Source organism: Stegodyphus dumicola, chromosome 2 (assembly GCF_044657685.1).
Source record: "Stegodyphus dumicola isolate Sdum_Otavi_A_Nest chromosome 2, ASM4465768v1".
Taxonomy (NCBI): Eukaryota; Metazoa; Arthropoda; class Arachnida; order Araneae; family Eresidae; genus Stegodyphus; species Stegodyphus dumicola.
Genome location: NC_140769.1, coordinates 238,314,845 through 238,331,834, shown reverse-complemented (window position 1 = coordinate 238,331,834; position 16,990 = coordinate 238,314,845). Strand labels below are relative to the sequence as shown.

The following is a 16,990-nucleotide window of genomic DNA, read 5'->3' as shown; positions in this document are numbered from 1 at the left end:
AAATTATTGATTCTTAATATATCTACTTGGCAGTAGCTGTAAAAATAATGTGTACACTGAAGATACCAGATTGGCTACATCCATTTTGTACTTTTTTAACAATGTTTACTGTATTTCATTGCAAAATATTTTACACGAATGATGAATTTTTGACTTGGAAATTTTTCAGCCATGCAGAGTGAAGAGAATTAGTGAAAGAATAAGTAAAATTTCACCCTTCTAGATAGGTGAAAAAGGAAGACAATTTCATCCGTAATCTGTTTTATGTGATATCCAAAGAAACATTCCTTCAAAGTATATGTGGTTAAGGTGTGATATCTCTTTTAAAGAATATCCTAAATCTTGCAAATAGTTTAAAGAATGCAAAATCAAAGCATTTAAAATATTCTAAAAAAACTGATCAAAATCAAAAATCTCCATTTCTCAAAAGAAATGCAGCTCAAAGCTCGTAAGGATCTATTGGGTTGTCTGAAAAGTCACGACGCATTTTTCTGTTCTTCAAAGGTCTTTTATTTATAAAAGGAACAATGAGAAGCCGATAGTATATTGCCCATTTTGTTCGATAAATGTTTGCTTTCTTTTACAGTAATGAGCTTCGCTAATCCTCATTAACTCAAAAGAACCTAGTTTTATTTGGGGAAAAGGTGAACAAAGTGCTGTTTTAGGGCTTTGTCTGAATTGAATGTTATACTGCGAAAGAAATTTTGGTATTTTTCTGTTTTGCCGACCCAAATCTCGCCAAGCAGAAATTATTGGCGACTACATACAGTATACACATAGACAATGTTAACAAATGTTAGTTCTAAGAATTTTTTATTTTGAAGGCATAAACATTTTAATATCGTTTAAAATTTTGTAAAGCTAATAAATAAAGACAATAAATTTGTAAAAAGATATTAATTTAAGAACTTAACTACGCTGTCATGGTTCAACATCCTGATTTGCTGGTTCGTATCACATGACACCAAGTGATCTTATCTCACGTAAACTGCGCTACAAAAATCTTATTCTCTCAGTAATTATCTACATTAATTTCAAGTTAAATCTTAATTTGGAATACAAGTTTAAATGCAAGAATTATTTCAGTTCGTACGAATAGCTTACTCAGAAATTATGCAAAACCGCAGTGCTTTACTTCGCTAGTGCATTCTCATTAGAATTGATGAACTTAATCCTTAACTTTGCCTTTTCTATATTTTTGCCTTCGGGTGAGCGGTGTGATTGCATCCTAATTGACTTATTTACCGCGAATGGCCTTAGAACATAAAATTGTATGCCAGTATTGAAAGAAACAATCAATCTGATAAGAAACGGCTGCTACTTGTTTTGAAAATGAGGCGTAAAAGGTTACCAGCGAGGATATGCTGTTTGGCAGCAGTTGTACCATTATTGGCGATTTTATTGCCTGGGCCGGCAAAACGGAAAAGTATCGAAATTTTAAAGCAAGTGAAAATCTTAAGGCACAAGATCAAGCAAATATGATGTGCGTGGAAACGCTTTTCATGCAAAATCCAATAATTTTTGTTAGGTGGTCAAACTTGTGTGTGGTCTCGCGTTATCGCGATGGAATACGGTTCCTATATAATTAATGAGCTCCGGAAGCTTCTGGAAGATAGCTTCTTCGAAACTGTCTAATTGGTGACAGCAAACATTCGAAATGATTTTTTGGCTCGTTGGTAGGAGCTTGGAACCAAGACCACACATAAGTTTAATCATTGACAGAAATTATTAGAGTATGACTGAAAAGTGTTTTTCCACACATAACGTATTCGTATAATCATGTTCCATCAGAAGGTTCTTTTGCTAATGAGGAATTATGAAGCTTGTTAAAAGAAAGCAAACAGTTATCGAGCAAAAAGAACAATATACTATTAACTGCTCATTGTTCCTTGTATAAATAAAGGACCTTTGAAGAACATAGAAAGAAATGTGTCATGACTTTTCAGACAACCCAATATTTACAACCTCTTCTTCCCAAGAACAGCAAAAATTTCACAATTTTAATCATATATATAAAGAGCTCTGTCTGATGCTTAGTAAAAGAGTTTGAATGGAATTACAGAACCTATTCACTTTCTCTGGCTCTATGGCTAACATATAACGCCCTAACTTAGTGGTTTGGAAAGAAAATCAGTTTGAACACCTAGCAAGCACTGGACCACACCCTAAGTTAGTGGTATTCAAACTATGGGTTGTAATCCCATTAGGGATTGCAAAAATTTATAATGGTGTTGGAGGGTGAATAAAAATCCTAAAAAATCTGAACTGATAGTAAATAACAGGGGCGGCCAAGGTCCTTGATAGTCCGAGCCATTTTTCAAAATTTGAAATTTTGCGTGAGCCGCAATTAAATACATATTAATACACAGGTATGCAAAAAAGGTATTAAATTTTTTTTTGTAGAAATTATATTTATTGAAAAAAATATATGTATATTGAATTTAAATATTAAAAATTAAATACATTTATTTTACTTCTCTTGATAATTCTTTAAAATTTGGTGAATAATTGGTGACAGCACTTCTCAGTAATTCATGCTGGTTAATTAATACTAATCGGTGTTTGTATTTCACGAATTTTATAGTGGAATAAAATGATTCAAATGTAAGTTTATTGAAATAATTCGACAAGCAGCCTTTTTTAATTCAGGATACTTCGATTCTGGTACAAATTTCCAAAATTCAGTAATCAGCGTTGATTTATATTTTAATTGTAGAGCTTGATCTTCTTGCATCTCTATTAATTATAATTCTCCAGATGCTTTTTGGGTCATAATTAAATATTGGAAATGGAAAACTCACCTTGAATTATGTTAATTTCAAATGGATTCAGAAAACAAATCAAGAGACTATGGACGGAAATGAAATTTGTTACAATGTTGCATGTAGCCTTTCATATTGTTACGTAATTTGCTTCCTTCATGTTCGTACGGGGTTCGTAGATTTGGAGTGAATAACGACGACACTTGATGAAGTATCGAAACACACTTTATTTAGCCAATATTAATCAGAACGGCTCTAATAACACATTTTACAGTCGTCGAAGATCTACTATAAACACGCTGGAACAATCAGCGACACAGCCTTCACACTGTCAGACAATAACAGTGGAGACAGCTTCCTGCAAAACACCAGAGTACAGCTCCTGACTCTGCTTGGTCGTTATCGGAACTCCATGTACTCTCGAGACTCTCTACGCTACAACTCGCGATGCACTCGACGATGCACGAGCACAGCTCCCGACTCCTCGGTTCGGTTATTCCCGGAGCTCAACACGCTCTCTCAATGATGCACTAACCGCGATACACTTAAGAGACTCCTTCGGTGCATGCGACAACCCACTCGGCACTCTTTGCCCGGCTGTCAACTCGATCGACTCCTCACAGGTCGCTAGACGAGGCACACTCTCTGAGACTCCCACACTGACTGCAAACCAGCAGGGTTTATATAACTTTCGGCTTGTGTTCGAGAACATTCTGGGCTAAACTGGTAAGAACTCGTTCCAGAAGGTTCTCCATCCGTCCATGGCATATCGCCAATTTTGTTGCCAAAGGTGGCAACCTTGCCTTCCTTTGCCATTTTATGGCAACCCTAAAATTGCTTTGAGGGGAAGCTATCTTACCACACCTGTACATTGCGCAACACTGCCCCCTCCCAAGGACTGCACGTCCTGGGCAGTACAACCCTTGGTCGGAAGCCAAATTCGATACAATCCAAACGTTTTAAAAACATACAGGTAACATAACTAAAGAAGCAAATATTTACACTATATACAAGTTATATACACAAATTAAACACATAACAATTTTAAATTATACAAATTCAAGTTCTGAATAAATTTCAGTGTCAGTCTTTTCATTAAAATATACCCAGGTCAAATACTTTTCCACTGCAGTTCTCTAATGTATTTCTGTTTTGCATATCACAGTCTGAAGATTCAGTCCTTTCAGAATTGTCATTCACAGGAATATCTGAAACAGTTTGTTCACCACTCTGTAGTTCATTCTCAGCAGGCATACAGTTCACCTTGTTATTTTTAGCAATTGATACATGCTTATTTTCCTCCGTTTCCTGGAAACCAGTTCCGATGTTTGCACCAGGGTCGCGAATAGAATCCGATCCTTTACAAGTATCATGGTTTAGAATCAAGTCCTTGTCTGTAAAAGTTGCACTAGAGACGCACATATGATTTGCGAAGTGGGCGAATTTTCTTGCAATACTGGAGCACTCTGTGTATGTTGTACATCAGCTTCTCCCATCTTTGCATCACATGCACTTTCTGATGATTCAGTACTTGCTAACTAAAACTTCGTAACTTCACTATCAGTTTCATTGAACTTAACAGTCGCATTTTCACTTTCTTTCACTTCCGCTTCAGAATCAGGAATTTTATTTACATGAATTATTTTTTCTTCCCTTTCAGAAGCTTTACAAGCCACTTCGTTTATTTCTTCATCTTTACAAACAGTATTACCACTGTCTTCCAGTTCAGCTTCGGACCCCTGAGGATGAGAAGCGTCTTTCATGTCTTTTTCTTCATCTTTTCGTTCTCTTTCTTTAATCTGGTAAGATGTTTCATCCTTTATTTCATTAGCTTTCTCGGATAATTCAACAGCTACTTCCTTCATTTCTTCATCCTCTGATTCTTCAGGCGCCACTTCTGTCATTGCCACATCTTCTTTTATGGCTGCAGTTTTTTCTGCAAGCTCCACTTTCATCTGTGGGAGTTGCACTCGCACCTTTTCTTGGCCGACATTTATTTCTTCTCGTCGGGCTTTCTTCTCTTCCAGTCCGGGTTTGATCTCGGCTGTCATCTCTTTATATCCAGCTATGATCTCATCATATCCGTCTTTCATTTCAGCTTTCATCTCTTTATATCCAGCTTTTATCTTATCATATCCGGCCTCCATCTTTTCTTGGAATTCAGGAAAGGTAGTCACGAGCTGTGTTACTAGTTCTTCCATTGCTCTTTCGTAGATTTGGAGTGAATTAACGACGACACTTGATGAAGTATCGAAATACACTTTATTTAGCCAATATTAATCAGAACAGCTCCAATAACACTTTTTACAGTCTTCGAAGACCTACTATAAACACACTGGAACAATCAGCGACACAGCCTTCACCTGTCAGGCAATAATGGTGCAGACAGCTTCCTGTAAAGCACCAGAGTACAGCTCCTGACTCTGCTTGGTCATTCTCGGAACTCCACTTACTCTCGAGACTCTCCACTCTCCAACTCGCGATGCACTCGACGACACACGAGCACAGCTCCCAACTCCTCGGTTTGGTTGTTCCCAAAGCTCAACACGCTCTCTCGACGATGCACTAAGAGACTCCTTTGGTGTGCTCGACGACCCACTCGGCACTCGTTGCCCGGCTGTCAACTCGATCGACTCCGCACAGCTCGCTAGACGAGGCACACTCTCTGAGACATACACACTGACTACAAACCAGCAGGGTTTATATTGCTTTCGGCTTGTGTTCGGGAACATTCTGGGCTAAACCGGTAAGAACTCGTTCCAGAAGGTTCTCCATCCGTCCATGGTATGTCGCCAAATGGGCAGTCTCTCGCCAAATATGGCAACCTTGCCTTCCCTTGCCATTTTAAGGCAACCCTAAAACTGCTTTGAGTGGAAGCTATCTTACCATGCCTGTACATTTAGCAACAATATTTATTGTCTGTAATTTAAAAGACAATTTGAAACACATACGGAATGAAAATAAATTTTATAAAATATAATATAGTCAAAAGTCGTTAATCCGGACTCGTCGGGACTTCGGCGATTCCGGATTATAGATCATCAGTTTAAATCTCGTAAGATGGCATGCAGAAATTATAAAATTAAAAATATGAAACCGTAATTTATGAAATAAAGAACAATTATGATCTAAAGAGTATCAAAATTTACAAAAAAAAAAAAAAAAAAAGCTTAATATTTATTTGTTTACTTTATTAAACATTTCTTTCAATTTAAGTTGCTTCGTTTTATGTGATAATACTTTCTCTTTAATTCTATAAACAGACATAATTTCTTGTTCAGTTACAAAGTTCTCTGTTCAAGTCCTGTAATTGCTGTGCCGAGAATACTGACTAACTTGTCAATCGAAATTTTTTCGTTGTCACTAACCTCTCTGTCACCTTCTTCATGTCTTCCATTTTTTGCAGCAATTCCACTTTTTGTTTGACGGGCATCGAAACATACTTTCGTTTTGTAGATCTTGTGGGAGCTCTAGCATCAGAAATTCTATTCGACATAATCGAAAGTTCAAGTTTACTTTTATAAAATTGTTCTTACAGTCTGCAAAAAATAATAAGCGCATCCAATTCGAGGATTAAGGAACAACGCAATCATCAACATTAACTGAAATGGATAATTAGATAATTTTAGCTTATACCGTCCGTTATACATTAAACGTGCATGCGAAAACGTATTCTGCGTTTGCGCACATGCATATGCGCAGTCGTAAAGGTCTTACGCGCACGCGTAAACGCCTTTGCGCATGTGTCAACGCGGCTCATGCGCAGAAAGTTTTTAGCTTTGAGGTCCGGATTATGGGTGTCCGAATTAACGACTTTTGACTGTAACAGAAAAATGAAAAGGGAACTGGGGTACATTTATCGAGAGCCACAAATAATCCTTCAAAGAGCTGCAGGTTGGCCACCCGTGGTATAGCACATAAGAGCTGATGCTGTGATTGAGACCGGGAAATTGTTTGGGGTTGTTTACATTTTTGGTAGGTTTGCATTGTCATAAAACCTGAATGCCATTCTCCTAAGGTATGATTTATGTGTTCTAGTTCTCCAGGCGTAATAGGTTACACTTGCTTTGCATGAACTTTGTTTACATGGGGCCGAAGATAAAAGGGCAGTGGAAGTTTTTCTGCCTTCACATCAGAAAAAAATGGATCCTAACATCCTAAACTCAAGTGATACTCGTATTAAAGTTAGTAATCGTTAGTAATCATTAACTGTGTTATAAATTCCATAAAAGTGGCCTAATATATGTCTTTTATTTGGGTTATTAGTAATATGTTACGTTTAATGCAAAATTCAAGTGGAAATTGGCAAGTAAAACTGTGGTGTTTCAATGAAATCTAGCACTGAGCTTAATTTTAAGGAGCAAAAATGTTATACACAACTTTATCCGAAATACATTGCTGAAATTCACAAAATAAAATTAAATAATAAAACAGGGCAGTGACTGCTTCATTACATTTAAAAACGGAAAAATAAGTTTTTATAATATAATATTCTGAAACACTTTGGGAAGACTAACACTAAAATTCTAGTTCTGAATTAAATTTGACAGATTTTTTGAATGTTATAAATCCAAAAAATTCTAAATCATCTACTGAAGAGACTTTTTTTTTTTTTTTTTTTTTTTTTTTTTTTTTTTTTGATAATTTTTGAGAAATGAAGGTTTTAGCAGTGATTAACGGTTTTTAATGCAGTCTATTTAGTTTTTTTACTAGGACTGAAATATTTGAAGAAGTGCATGGTGAGATAGGAGAGAAGGAACTGTAAGATATAAATGCAAACTAATGTTGTATTTTTTTTCTGTTTTAAAATTGATGCATTTCTTTTTTATCTGTTAAATCTTTGAAGCTCATTTTGTGCTGTTAATTTATTATAATAAAAGAATTTTATTTATTTATTCTAAAATTAGATTGCTGTTATGAATAATTACAGAGGTAGAGGTGCAAGGTATCATGGCTTGAAAAGTCATCAACGTAATTCACCAGCAAACGGCAGACCAAATGAAATTCTAGAAGATTCCTTTGATAGTGCCAGGGATAATAGGCAGGATTACGAGAATTTGCAGTCAGATTTTCACCAATCACAGACTGATGCCTCGAGAAATGCATTTCATCATCGTAACAGAATTCAGCAACAAAAAAGGCAGCAAGGCAAATTTCGTAGAAGACCCCCAAATAGATGCAAGAATTCAAATGTTAATCAACCTAGAATATTTAATAAAGGCCAAGAGACTTCAAACAAGACAGAAAATGCTGAGTTCCCTAATTTCCCTCAGTTAAATGAAATTAAATCAGATGATGATTATCAGCTAAATAGATCACATTCTCCATTTGAAGTCAGAAATTCCAGAAGCACATCTCCTAAAAGTGTAAAATCATGTTCTAATGACAGTAACTCTGATGCTTGTAGTAGTATATCTGATTCTTATGCTTCTGTGAAAACATTAAAATTTGGTAATGTGCATTTTAATGTAAATAATGAAAGCTCAGATTTAAACAATTTAAAATCTAATCAACAATCCTTTTTATTTGAATCACATAAAAAGTATGAAAGCCCTAATGACAGACAAGAAGGTGTTAAAAATTATAATAAAAATAACAAATTTAACTGTGACGATACTTTTAGCATATTTGATTCTAATAAGATAGAATTAGTGAATACCTCAGATTTTGAAAAAGAGATTTTAAGAAATAGCTCTGATCAGTTATTTAAGGGGACTAATGAATCCCTTTTTTCCTTTTCGTGTGGGCAATCAGTAAAGGATAATCTTGAAAGTGTGAAAGATAATTCATCAAAATCTGTAAGAAATGATTTAACTGAATTTTCCAAGAACACGAAAGAATTGCCTTTTTCTCTTATCTTGTCACGAAGATGTGAACATGATTGTGATTCTGTAAATCAAATTAGTGGCTTAGATCCTAGAAATAAAAGTACTTCATTTCAAAAGGAACGTAATCTAGAAAATAGGTTTTCAAAGCATAATTTTAAATCTCAGTTTTCTCGGGAAGTAACAAGCTATAATGATGAGGCTCAGAAAAGAATAACAGGCAACTTGCATGCACTTGAAGGCCCATATGACTCAGATTTTCAGTTTCAGAATAGTAAAGGTGTAAATTATGATGGTAGCAATATAAGTGCAGATTTAGAAAAGATCAATAAATTATTAAACCAGTGGAAACCATCAGATTTTATTCTAGAATACCGTCAAAAAATTGATAAGCATGCTGACAAATGCGTGCAACAGAATCTGAGAGAAAAAGAAAAGATTTGTACTTTGTTTTCTCAGAAAGAATATCCTGAAGTGTTAAAAAACCTTCTAAATAATCTGACAATGCAGCAGAAAGAGTTTGACAGTATTATTTCCGATGCAAAAGTGCAGTTATCACATTTGCATAGTAACAATGTTGTAGATGTCATAAAAGAAGCTCATTTAATTGAAGAAAATGTTTTGAAAGAGTGTAAACTTTTTGTAAAATTTTTCCCTGCATATGCTATAAAATCTGATTTTTTAAAATCTATAACTGATAAGCAAGTAACGATTATAGTAGGAGATAATTCTTACTGTTTTAATATCTCATTGCCATTTTTTGTGAAAGGAAAATTTGATCATTATGTAATTTCTTGTGAACCATCAGAGCTTTTGAGTATGAGGTTGCTTCAAAGTTTAAATAGTATATTTCAAGATGAGATAGCTTCTGATTTATTGCCAATTAATGAAAGCTGTGTGGGAGATCATATTTTTGTTGTTACTGAGGAAAACCTCTTAAATTTTATTTCACATAACCGTGACGATTTCAATCTGTTCGTCATTTTAAACATCTCTTTAAAACGATCTGTGCTTACTGATGTATTGCTAGCCAATTTGAAAGATTTATTGTCGAAACAAAAGAAATCAAAACTTGTACTGCTTCTTTCACTCTATGATAATCCTACAAAATTTGAAAGTTACTTTTCTTCAGAAACAGTTTCTGTTCTTAAAGTGCAAAATCTTATCTTCCCAGTTCAAACTGTGTGGAAGCAAAATTTATTGTCTCCGGTAGATGATTATATCAGTGAAGTGGCTGAAACAGCACTAGCTATTTGTACTTTGCATGATAGTGGTGATGTGCTGGCTTTCTTACCTACGATTTCAGATGCAGATTTGGCTTCTTCATCCTTAAAAAAATTGTTAATTAAGTTTAATTACTGTGACATTGAATTGATTTTAGAACATGAAATAAATTTATATGACTATTGTTTCCAAAAACCAAATGAAAAAGTATCACCAAAGAGAAAAATTTTCTTCGTAACTAGTTCAGCAGAAATGTTTGTTATGCCATCTATCCGTTTTATCATTGATTCTGGTTTGAAAAAGGAATATGTCTATGATCAATGTAAATGTATTGATGTGTTTTCACTAACATTTAATTCTCATAGTAAAGCTAAACTGCGAAAAAGTTTAGCTGGTATTTCCAACTTTGGCATTTGTTATCGCATATACAGTAAAGAAAATTATCGTAAAGAAATGTTACATAAAGAAAACCCAGAGATTTTGACTTTAAATCCATTTAATACTTTTATAAAAATATTTCAATATAATCCAGATAAAGCTGAAGATATTCAGTTTGTTGAGCCATTGCCTGATGATATGAGACGAGATACAATGGATCGTTTAAGAAAATTCAATGCAATTAAAAATAAAAACTTAACTGCTCTGGGTAAAGATATGGTGAAACTTCCTTATGCTGCTAGATATTCCAAATTACTTTTAATGGGCATTCAGTGGGGTTTGGCTTTCGAGGCAGTTGTCCTTTTTTCTTTTTTTTCTTCTGAAATGCCAATATTTCAGCTTCCCCAAGATGAAGAACAGAAAAAGGCAATAGATGCCCAGAAATTCCAGCTAATTCAAAGCAATAGTGATACACTTACGTATCTCTATATTTATGAGAAATGGGTTGAAAATGGCCGTAGTTCAGAATGGTGTAATGACTGTTACATTTTGCCGAAGACTCTAGAGAGTGTTAGTGCAAAAATAGATGAAGTATGTAAAACTATTGCAGATTGCTTAAAAAAATACATTGAACCAAAATTTGCAGATGAGAAAAATTATTCTGATCTAACTGAAATGTTAGTTGAGTGTTTTCAGGATAATTTATGTGTTTTTACAGGGCGTTATGAAAGTGGGTTTAGAGTTCTGATGTCAAATAGTATTGCACATTTAGATACAACTTCAGTAATTTGCCAAAAAGCTAATGTACCACAATATATTATTTTTGATAAGATTGTATCTAAAGATAGGGATTATATGATTCATGTAACAGCAGTTCCAGGTGAATTAATCGACCAGCTTCTTACAAAGGAATTATTGGACTACAACTATTCAGATATGTTTGAAAATAATTTAATTCAGAGGACCATTCCAGTTGGAGAAAAATTAATGAACCAAATTCTGCTTGAGAAAAGAGGTCAAAATTTAAAAAAAATTGAAGAAGATATTAAAAAAGAGACGGGTAGTGACTTTATTTTCATCGAACCATGCGTTGAAAAGGGTTGTATTTACGTGTATGCTGTGACAGATGCCATTGATTATGTGATGTGTACAGTGGAAGATACACTAAAAAATAAAAAGGAAGCTATTTTGAATGAACAAGATAAGAATGTTTTAGAGTTAAAGAAAGGTAATAATAAAGTGTATGTTAAAGTAAATTGGATAAGAGGTGCTTTAATTAAACAGCTTGAGATTGAATCAGAAGTTAAACAGCTTTTAGTGAATAAAAGTGATTGTATCTTAGATGAATTCAGTAACAAGCCATGTTCTGCTTTTGATGATTTTATCCATCTAACATTCATACGGCGGCCTTGTGATAGAGCATTTATAACTTTAAGGAATGATGCAGACTTTTTTAAAGCTCGTAAACTGACGATGAGGCGCATTCATTCTCATGTATTAAAGACTGATATTTATATGGAAGTGGGTGATAGGAAGAATCAGCTTCTTGTTTCCGATCTTCCACCCGAAACTACCAAAGAAAGTTTTAAACAGGCTTTTCAAATTCTCTTACATGATGTTCTAATAGACAACTTTCAATTAGAGTACAAATTTCCTTTTGGAACTCCAAATCAGGATGCAAGGTTTATAAAAGATGCAATTACTAAGAAATGTAAAGAGTTAAAAATAGCTGATTTTGATATTTTAATCTCTGAACCAGCAGCAATGGATACATTTATGGAAGCTTCCATTGTTATTCAGAGTAATCAAGATTTGAATTTTCTTGCTGTAGAATTTTCTAATACAGATTTTGGCCAGCGAAAACTTATAGCTGCCCCTGAGTATGGTTCAATTATAAAATGTGATAAACGTGTATGGAATGCATTAAAAAAACGTTTTAATATAGAATTAGAAAAACTTACAAACCAACTGCATTTAGATAAAAGCCTTTTCAGATTAGAGTATGGTTTTGAAATAGAAGAGACATATTCTTTTAAATTATTGTCTAAAAGTTATGATATTTTAAAATTGTTGCAAAGAACTGTTTATGATCTTTTGGAAGGACATATATTAAATAGCAGTAATACAAATGAAATTGAGAAGCTGTTTTGCCGTGGTGGATATATGTTGTTAAGAACACTTGAACAAATTACTAATGTTTGTATAATTCACGATGACAAGACTAAGGTCATTAGATTATATGGGTTGGAAGATAAATGCAGTAAAGCAGTAGAACATATTAAGCAATACATCAAAGATACAGAAAATGAGGTAGTTGAAACTGTTTCACTATCAAGTGAAACTAAGAAAAATGCTCTTTTAAAAGCAGTTATAAAGAAATATGGAACAAATCTTGATCATTTTATAGAAGTTTGTAATTTACGTTCTGCTGTACTTGATATTAGAGGATGTCAATTATTTCTGCATGGAGGTCGGGACAGCATAGAAGAGGTAATCAGTTAATATATTGTTCTTGTAATGCTGTGATATAAAATTCTTAACACTTTTTCTGCTGGTCAGGTGAGGTTGTATTGATAGTTAATACTGAGTCATAGAAATAGATTGTTCCCATGTGCCCACTAACTTATTATTAGAAATATGATTTAAAAGAGGTAATAAAAGATTATTATGTGTACTACATTTATTACTATGCACTGGCTCGTGATCGACCCTAGAGGTAAAATTACTTCTGTAAAGCCGCATTACGCACTGGCGCGTGGCATTTAAAAGTGAATCAAAATAAGTAACAATATGCATTATTTTGGTCTGAAACTATATCACAAACTAATATATATGTTACAAATTAAGGTACTATTCGGTTTCGAGGGCCGTAAAAAATCGCCAAACTATTGTTGATGCCAGTGCTACCAAAAATAATTGCGGCAAGAAAGGAAGTATAATAGTAAATAACTATCTAAGATTGAGGTTTTAATTTAGATGAAAGGTTAATTTCATATAATACATTTTTATTATTATAAACATGACTGAAGGGAAGCATAAGAGTAAATAACTATTTCAGATCATTATTATAATTTATATAAAAATTGCTAAGCATAACTGAATGGATGCCTGCATCGCTATTTCGCTACCGACTTATCGCTAAAGCATAATTTCATCTCGTTGGTTGTTCAAACGTTATTTTCTATAATGAATGATGCCTTTTCTTTGAAAATATTCTCGGTAAAGTGCAGAATTGCTCACTTATTTGTTTGCCGCTTTTTACAAGGGTAAAAACAATTGAATTTTTGTCAATTATCTTTTACTTTTTAAGTGAAAATAGGTCGATGTGTACATAGATAAAGTCAAGGGTGTGCGTAGTGCCATTTTTGTGCAACTCTAGGATTTTTTTTAAAGTGAAAATAGGTCGATGTGCACATGGATACCGAGTATGTGCAATTCTTAAAAACGCGTCAAGCAGTGGGTGATTCTGCACTTTACCCAAAATTCTATTGCCGACTTTTCGTCATGAGCAATTCCCAAATTGTTAAATCCATAGGATATCAAAAAAGGATTTAAAAATTAAACTAGTATGTCAATGGCGTCTTAAGAAATATAGAACTATGTAAACTAACACAATCTGAAATCAACGCATACGCTAGATTAGGTGTGCTGTTAAATGGGCGCTTTTGCGCATACATTTTCGCTGCAATTTTTTTACATCCCTCAAAACCGAATAGTACTACCCAAATTAATTTATTGCAAGAAAGTTACGATGATATTTTTGCAAACTATATATTTCAGAATGTTGTTCATGTATGATCTTTGCTCAAATGAAACTTTGTTTCCATACCAAGCCTAATATATTTACAACTAGTTTCTACCCTTCACTCCACGCCAATACCAGCATGTATATTCAAAATGTAATGCCAGTTGAACTTGAAAATAAACAATAAGACATTGCTTTTCCCACACTAGTGAGTGACGGGCACCTTAGACCATGTGCAAGAGCCCAATTGGCTCTTCAGCAATAAAGCCAGTCGTATGCCAGTGCATGATCGGTAGCAAATGTGTTAATGATGATTTGCATAGAATCTTAAATGTTTTTTCCTCTTGTGTTTGAATTTTGTTTATTGAATAACTTTTATGCTCATTTTCAACTATATATTTTAATTAGTCCATCTTAATTTTATTAAGCTGTCACTAATGATTTAATAATTATATTTTTTCTGTTATTTTAAAAATGAGTTCCTCCTATAAAGTTGATTAGCTTGAAATATTAAAAAATTATAAAGCTGCATAAGGACTAAGCTGCACACTATCACATTGCATTTCTTTTTTAAAGTTGTGTTAAACCAAAGTAATGTAAAGGCAAAATCATACCCAAGTGTATGCACAAATATATGTGCATTTACAAAAATTGCTGAAAAAAACAGGCTATCTGTTTAATGCCATTTGCTTCCTAAAATATCAAGAAATAACATTTTGCTTTAGTTTTTGTTAATCCGACTATCTGAAACTTCAGTTATTAACTGATTACCATTAATATAAATAGGGTACTTAGTGTTATCCCATCAACCATCAAAGTTAGCTGCCATCAGATATAAAATTTGCTGGAGATCCTGCCAAAATTGCACTAGTCATTCATGTGGAATTCTGCAAAAACTGACCCCTCTTTATTTAATAAATCATTAGCATTCTATCCATTGTGTAGAAAGGCTTCCTTCAACTTCTACTATTTTGTTAGCCCTCCGATTTTACTAGAAGTTTTATTTAGACTGTTATGAGCGTAAACTTCCCACTGCCAGTATTTCCAAGCTGTTACTGTTTTTTCGGCTGTATTCAACTCATTATACAGTCAAAAGTTGTTATTCCGGACTCGTCGGGACTTCGGCGATTCCGGATTATCGATTTTTCCGGATTATAGATCATCAGTTTAAATCTCGTAAGATGGCATGCAGAAATTCTAAAATTAAAAATATGAAACCGTAATTTATGAAATAAAGAACAGTTATGATCTAAAGGGTATCAAAATTTGCAAAAAGAAAAAGCTTAATATTTATTTGTTTACTTAAATAAACATTTCTTTCAATGTAAGTTGTTTAAGTTTTGCTTCGTTTCATGTGATAATACTTTCTCTTTAATTCTATTAACTAGACATAATTTCTTGTTCAGTTACAAAGTTCCGCTGTTCAAGTCCTATAATTGCTGTGTCAAGAACACCGACTAATTTGTCAATCGAAATTTTTTCGTTTTCAATAACCTCTGTCACTTTTCTTCGCTATCGGAAGCAAATTATAATGACGAGGAACTTGTTTTAAATCATATCAAAGACGGAGCATATCGAGATGAAATACTACATTTGGTAAGGAATTATAAGCCAAATAAAATAAAAACATCTGCGCTGAAGATAAGGATAGTGTTGACAGATCAACTTCCAATTCATTACGTGCCCGCCGGCGCGTTCCCCCCGCCGAGCAGCGTGAAATTGATAAACATATTTCGAATTTCAAAACATACTTTCGCTTTAGATCCTTTACATATTAACAAATATATATCGGAAATTCTATTTGATATAATCGAAAGTTTAAGCTTACTTTTATAAAATTGCTCTTACAGTCTGCAAAAAATAATAAGCCGGATCCAATTCGAAAATTAAGGAACAACGCAATCATCAACATTAACTGAAATAGATAATTGGATAATTTTAGCTTATACGTCCATTATACATAAAACGCGCACGCGAAAACGTATTCTGCACTTGCGCACACTCATATGTGCAGTCGTAAAAGGTCTTACGCGCACGCTTAAACGCCTATGCGCATGTGTCAATGCGGCGCATGCGCAGAAAGTTTTTAGTTTTGAGGTCCGGATTATAGATCATTCCAAATTATGGGTGTCCGAATTAACGACTTTTGACTGTAGTATCATATCCAATAATGCTTATTATTCTTATGGTAGGATATGACTTTAATAATAATACACCTCTTGCTGTTCTGTAAAAGGCAGGTCCCAAATTTTAATCTTTTTGTTTTTCCTAAAATGAAGGGGAAAATGCAATAATAACAGTTAATTTATATCCTTATCCATAAAACTGGAAGGTGTCTGATCGAGAATCGCATCAAGCAAAAGCACAGGTATAATGAGTGTGTTGTTACATCATGCTTAATCCATAACTGGCACTAAATCGCACTGCTTGGTGACTTTTTCACAATCGATGGATATAATACGTGAGTGCCAGAAATAGTTTTGTTTTAATGATGATAGCGTTGTTTTAAATATAAATGAAATTAAAATACAGGTACCAAATTCTTAAACAAAATTAGCATAAATATTACAGGAAGATTATTCAACAGACAAATGATTTGGCTAAACCAAGGTGAATACAGTGCACATAACACAGACAGAGAGTTTATTAAAAAAAAAAAGAAAAGCAGTAATCATGTTAAATGAAAAAAATAGCTTCTATTTTGTACTTTTCAACAATGATGAAGCTCAAACATAACAATGAAGACAGTTCTTTTTAAAAAAATTAAATACTTATCTTAACTGCAGGTAATGCATGTCTGTAAATCTATTCTAATACACTTCTCAGACACAAAAACCTGATAGGGATTTATTTCAATAAAAATAGAGTAACATGGTAGAGAAATTTAGGTTGTTCATTATTCCTTGAGTAACTTAAAACAATATCATTGAATAACTGTAACATTCAGCAAATACTAGTACATTAAAAATCTCTCCAAGTTTTATGTGAACCTTGCAGATGCATATTGATTGCAGATATGTGCATTTTTCATGACAGGACAGACATATTTCCTGAAG

At 33.7% G+C, this 16,990-nt stretch overlaps 1 protein-coding gene across 2 annotated transcripts in view; it reads left to right on the top strand.

Annotated features, from left to right (window-relative positions):
* Nucleotides 1-16,990, top strand: part of LOC118184704 (uncharacterized) — a 72,848-nt gene that overhangs the window by 21,238 nt on the left and 34,620 nt on the right. For both annotated transcript variants that reach the window (XM_085811929.1, XM_085811930.1), the window contains exon 2: nt 7,670-12,679. In XM_085811929.1, the coding sequence (XP_085668055.1) occupies nt 7,679-12,679 (5,001 nt within the window). In that variant the 5' untranslated portion in view covers nt 7,670-7,678. The remainder of the gene's footprint in view (nt 1-7,669; nt 12,680-16,990) is intronic.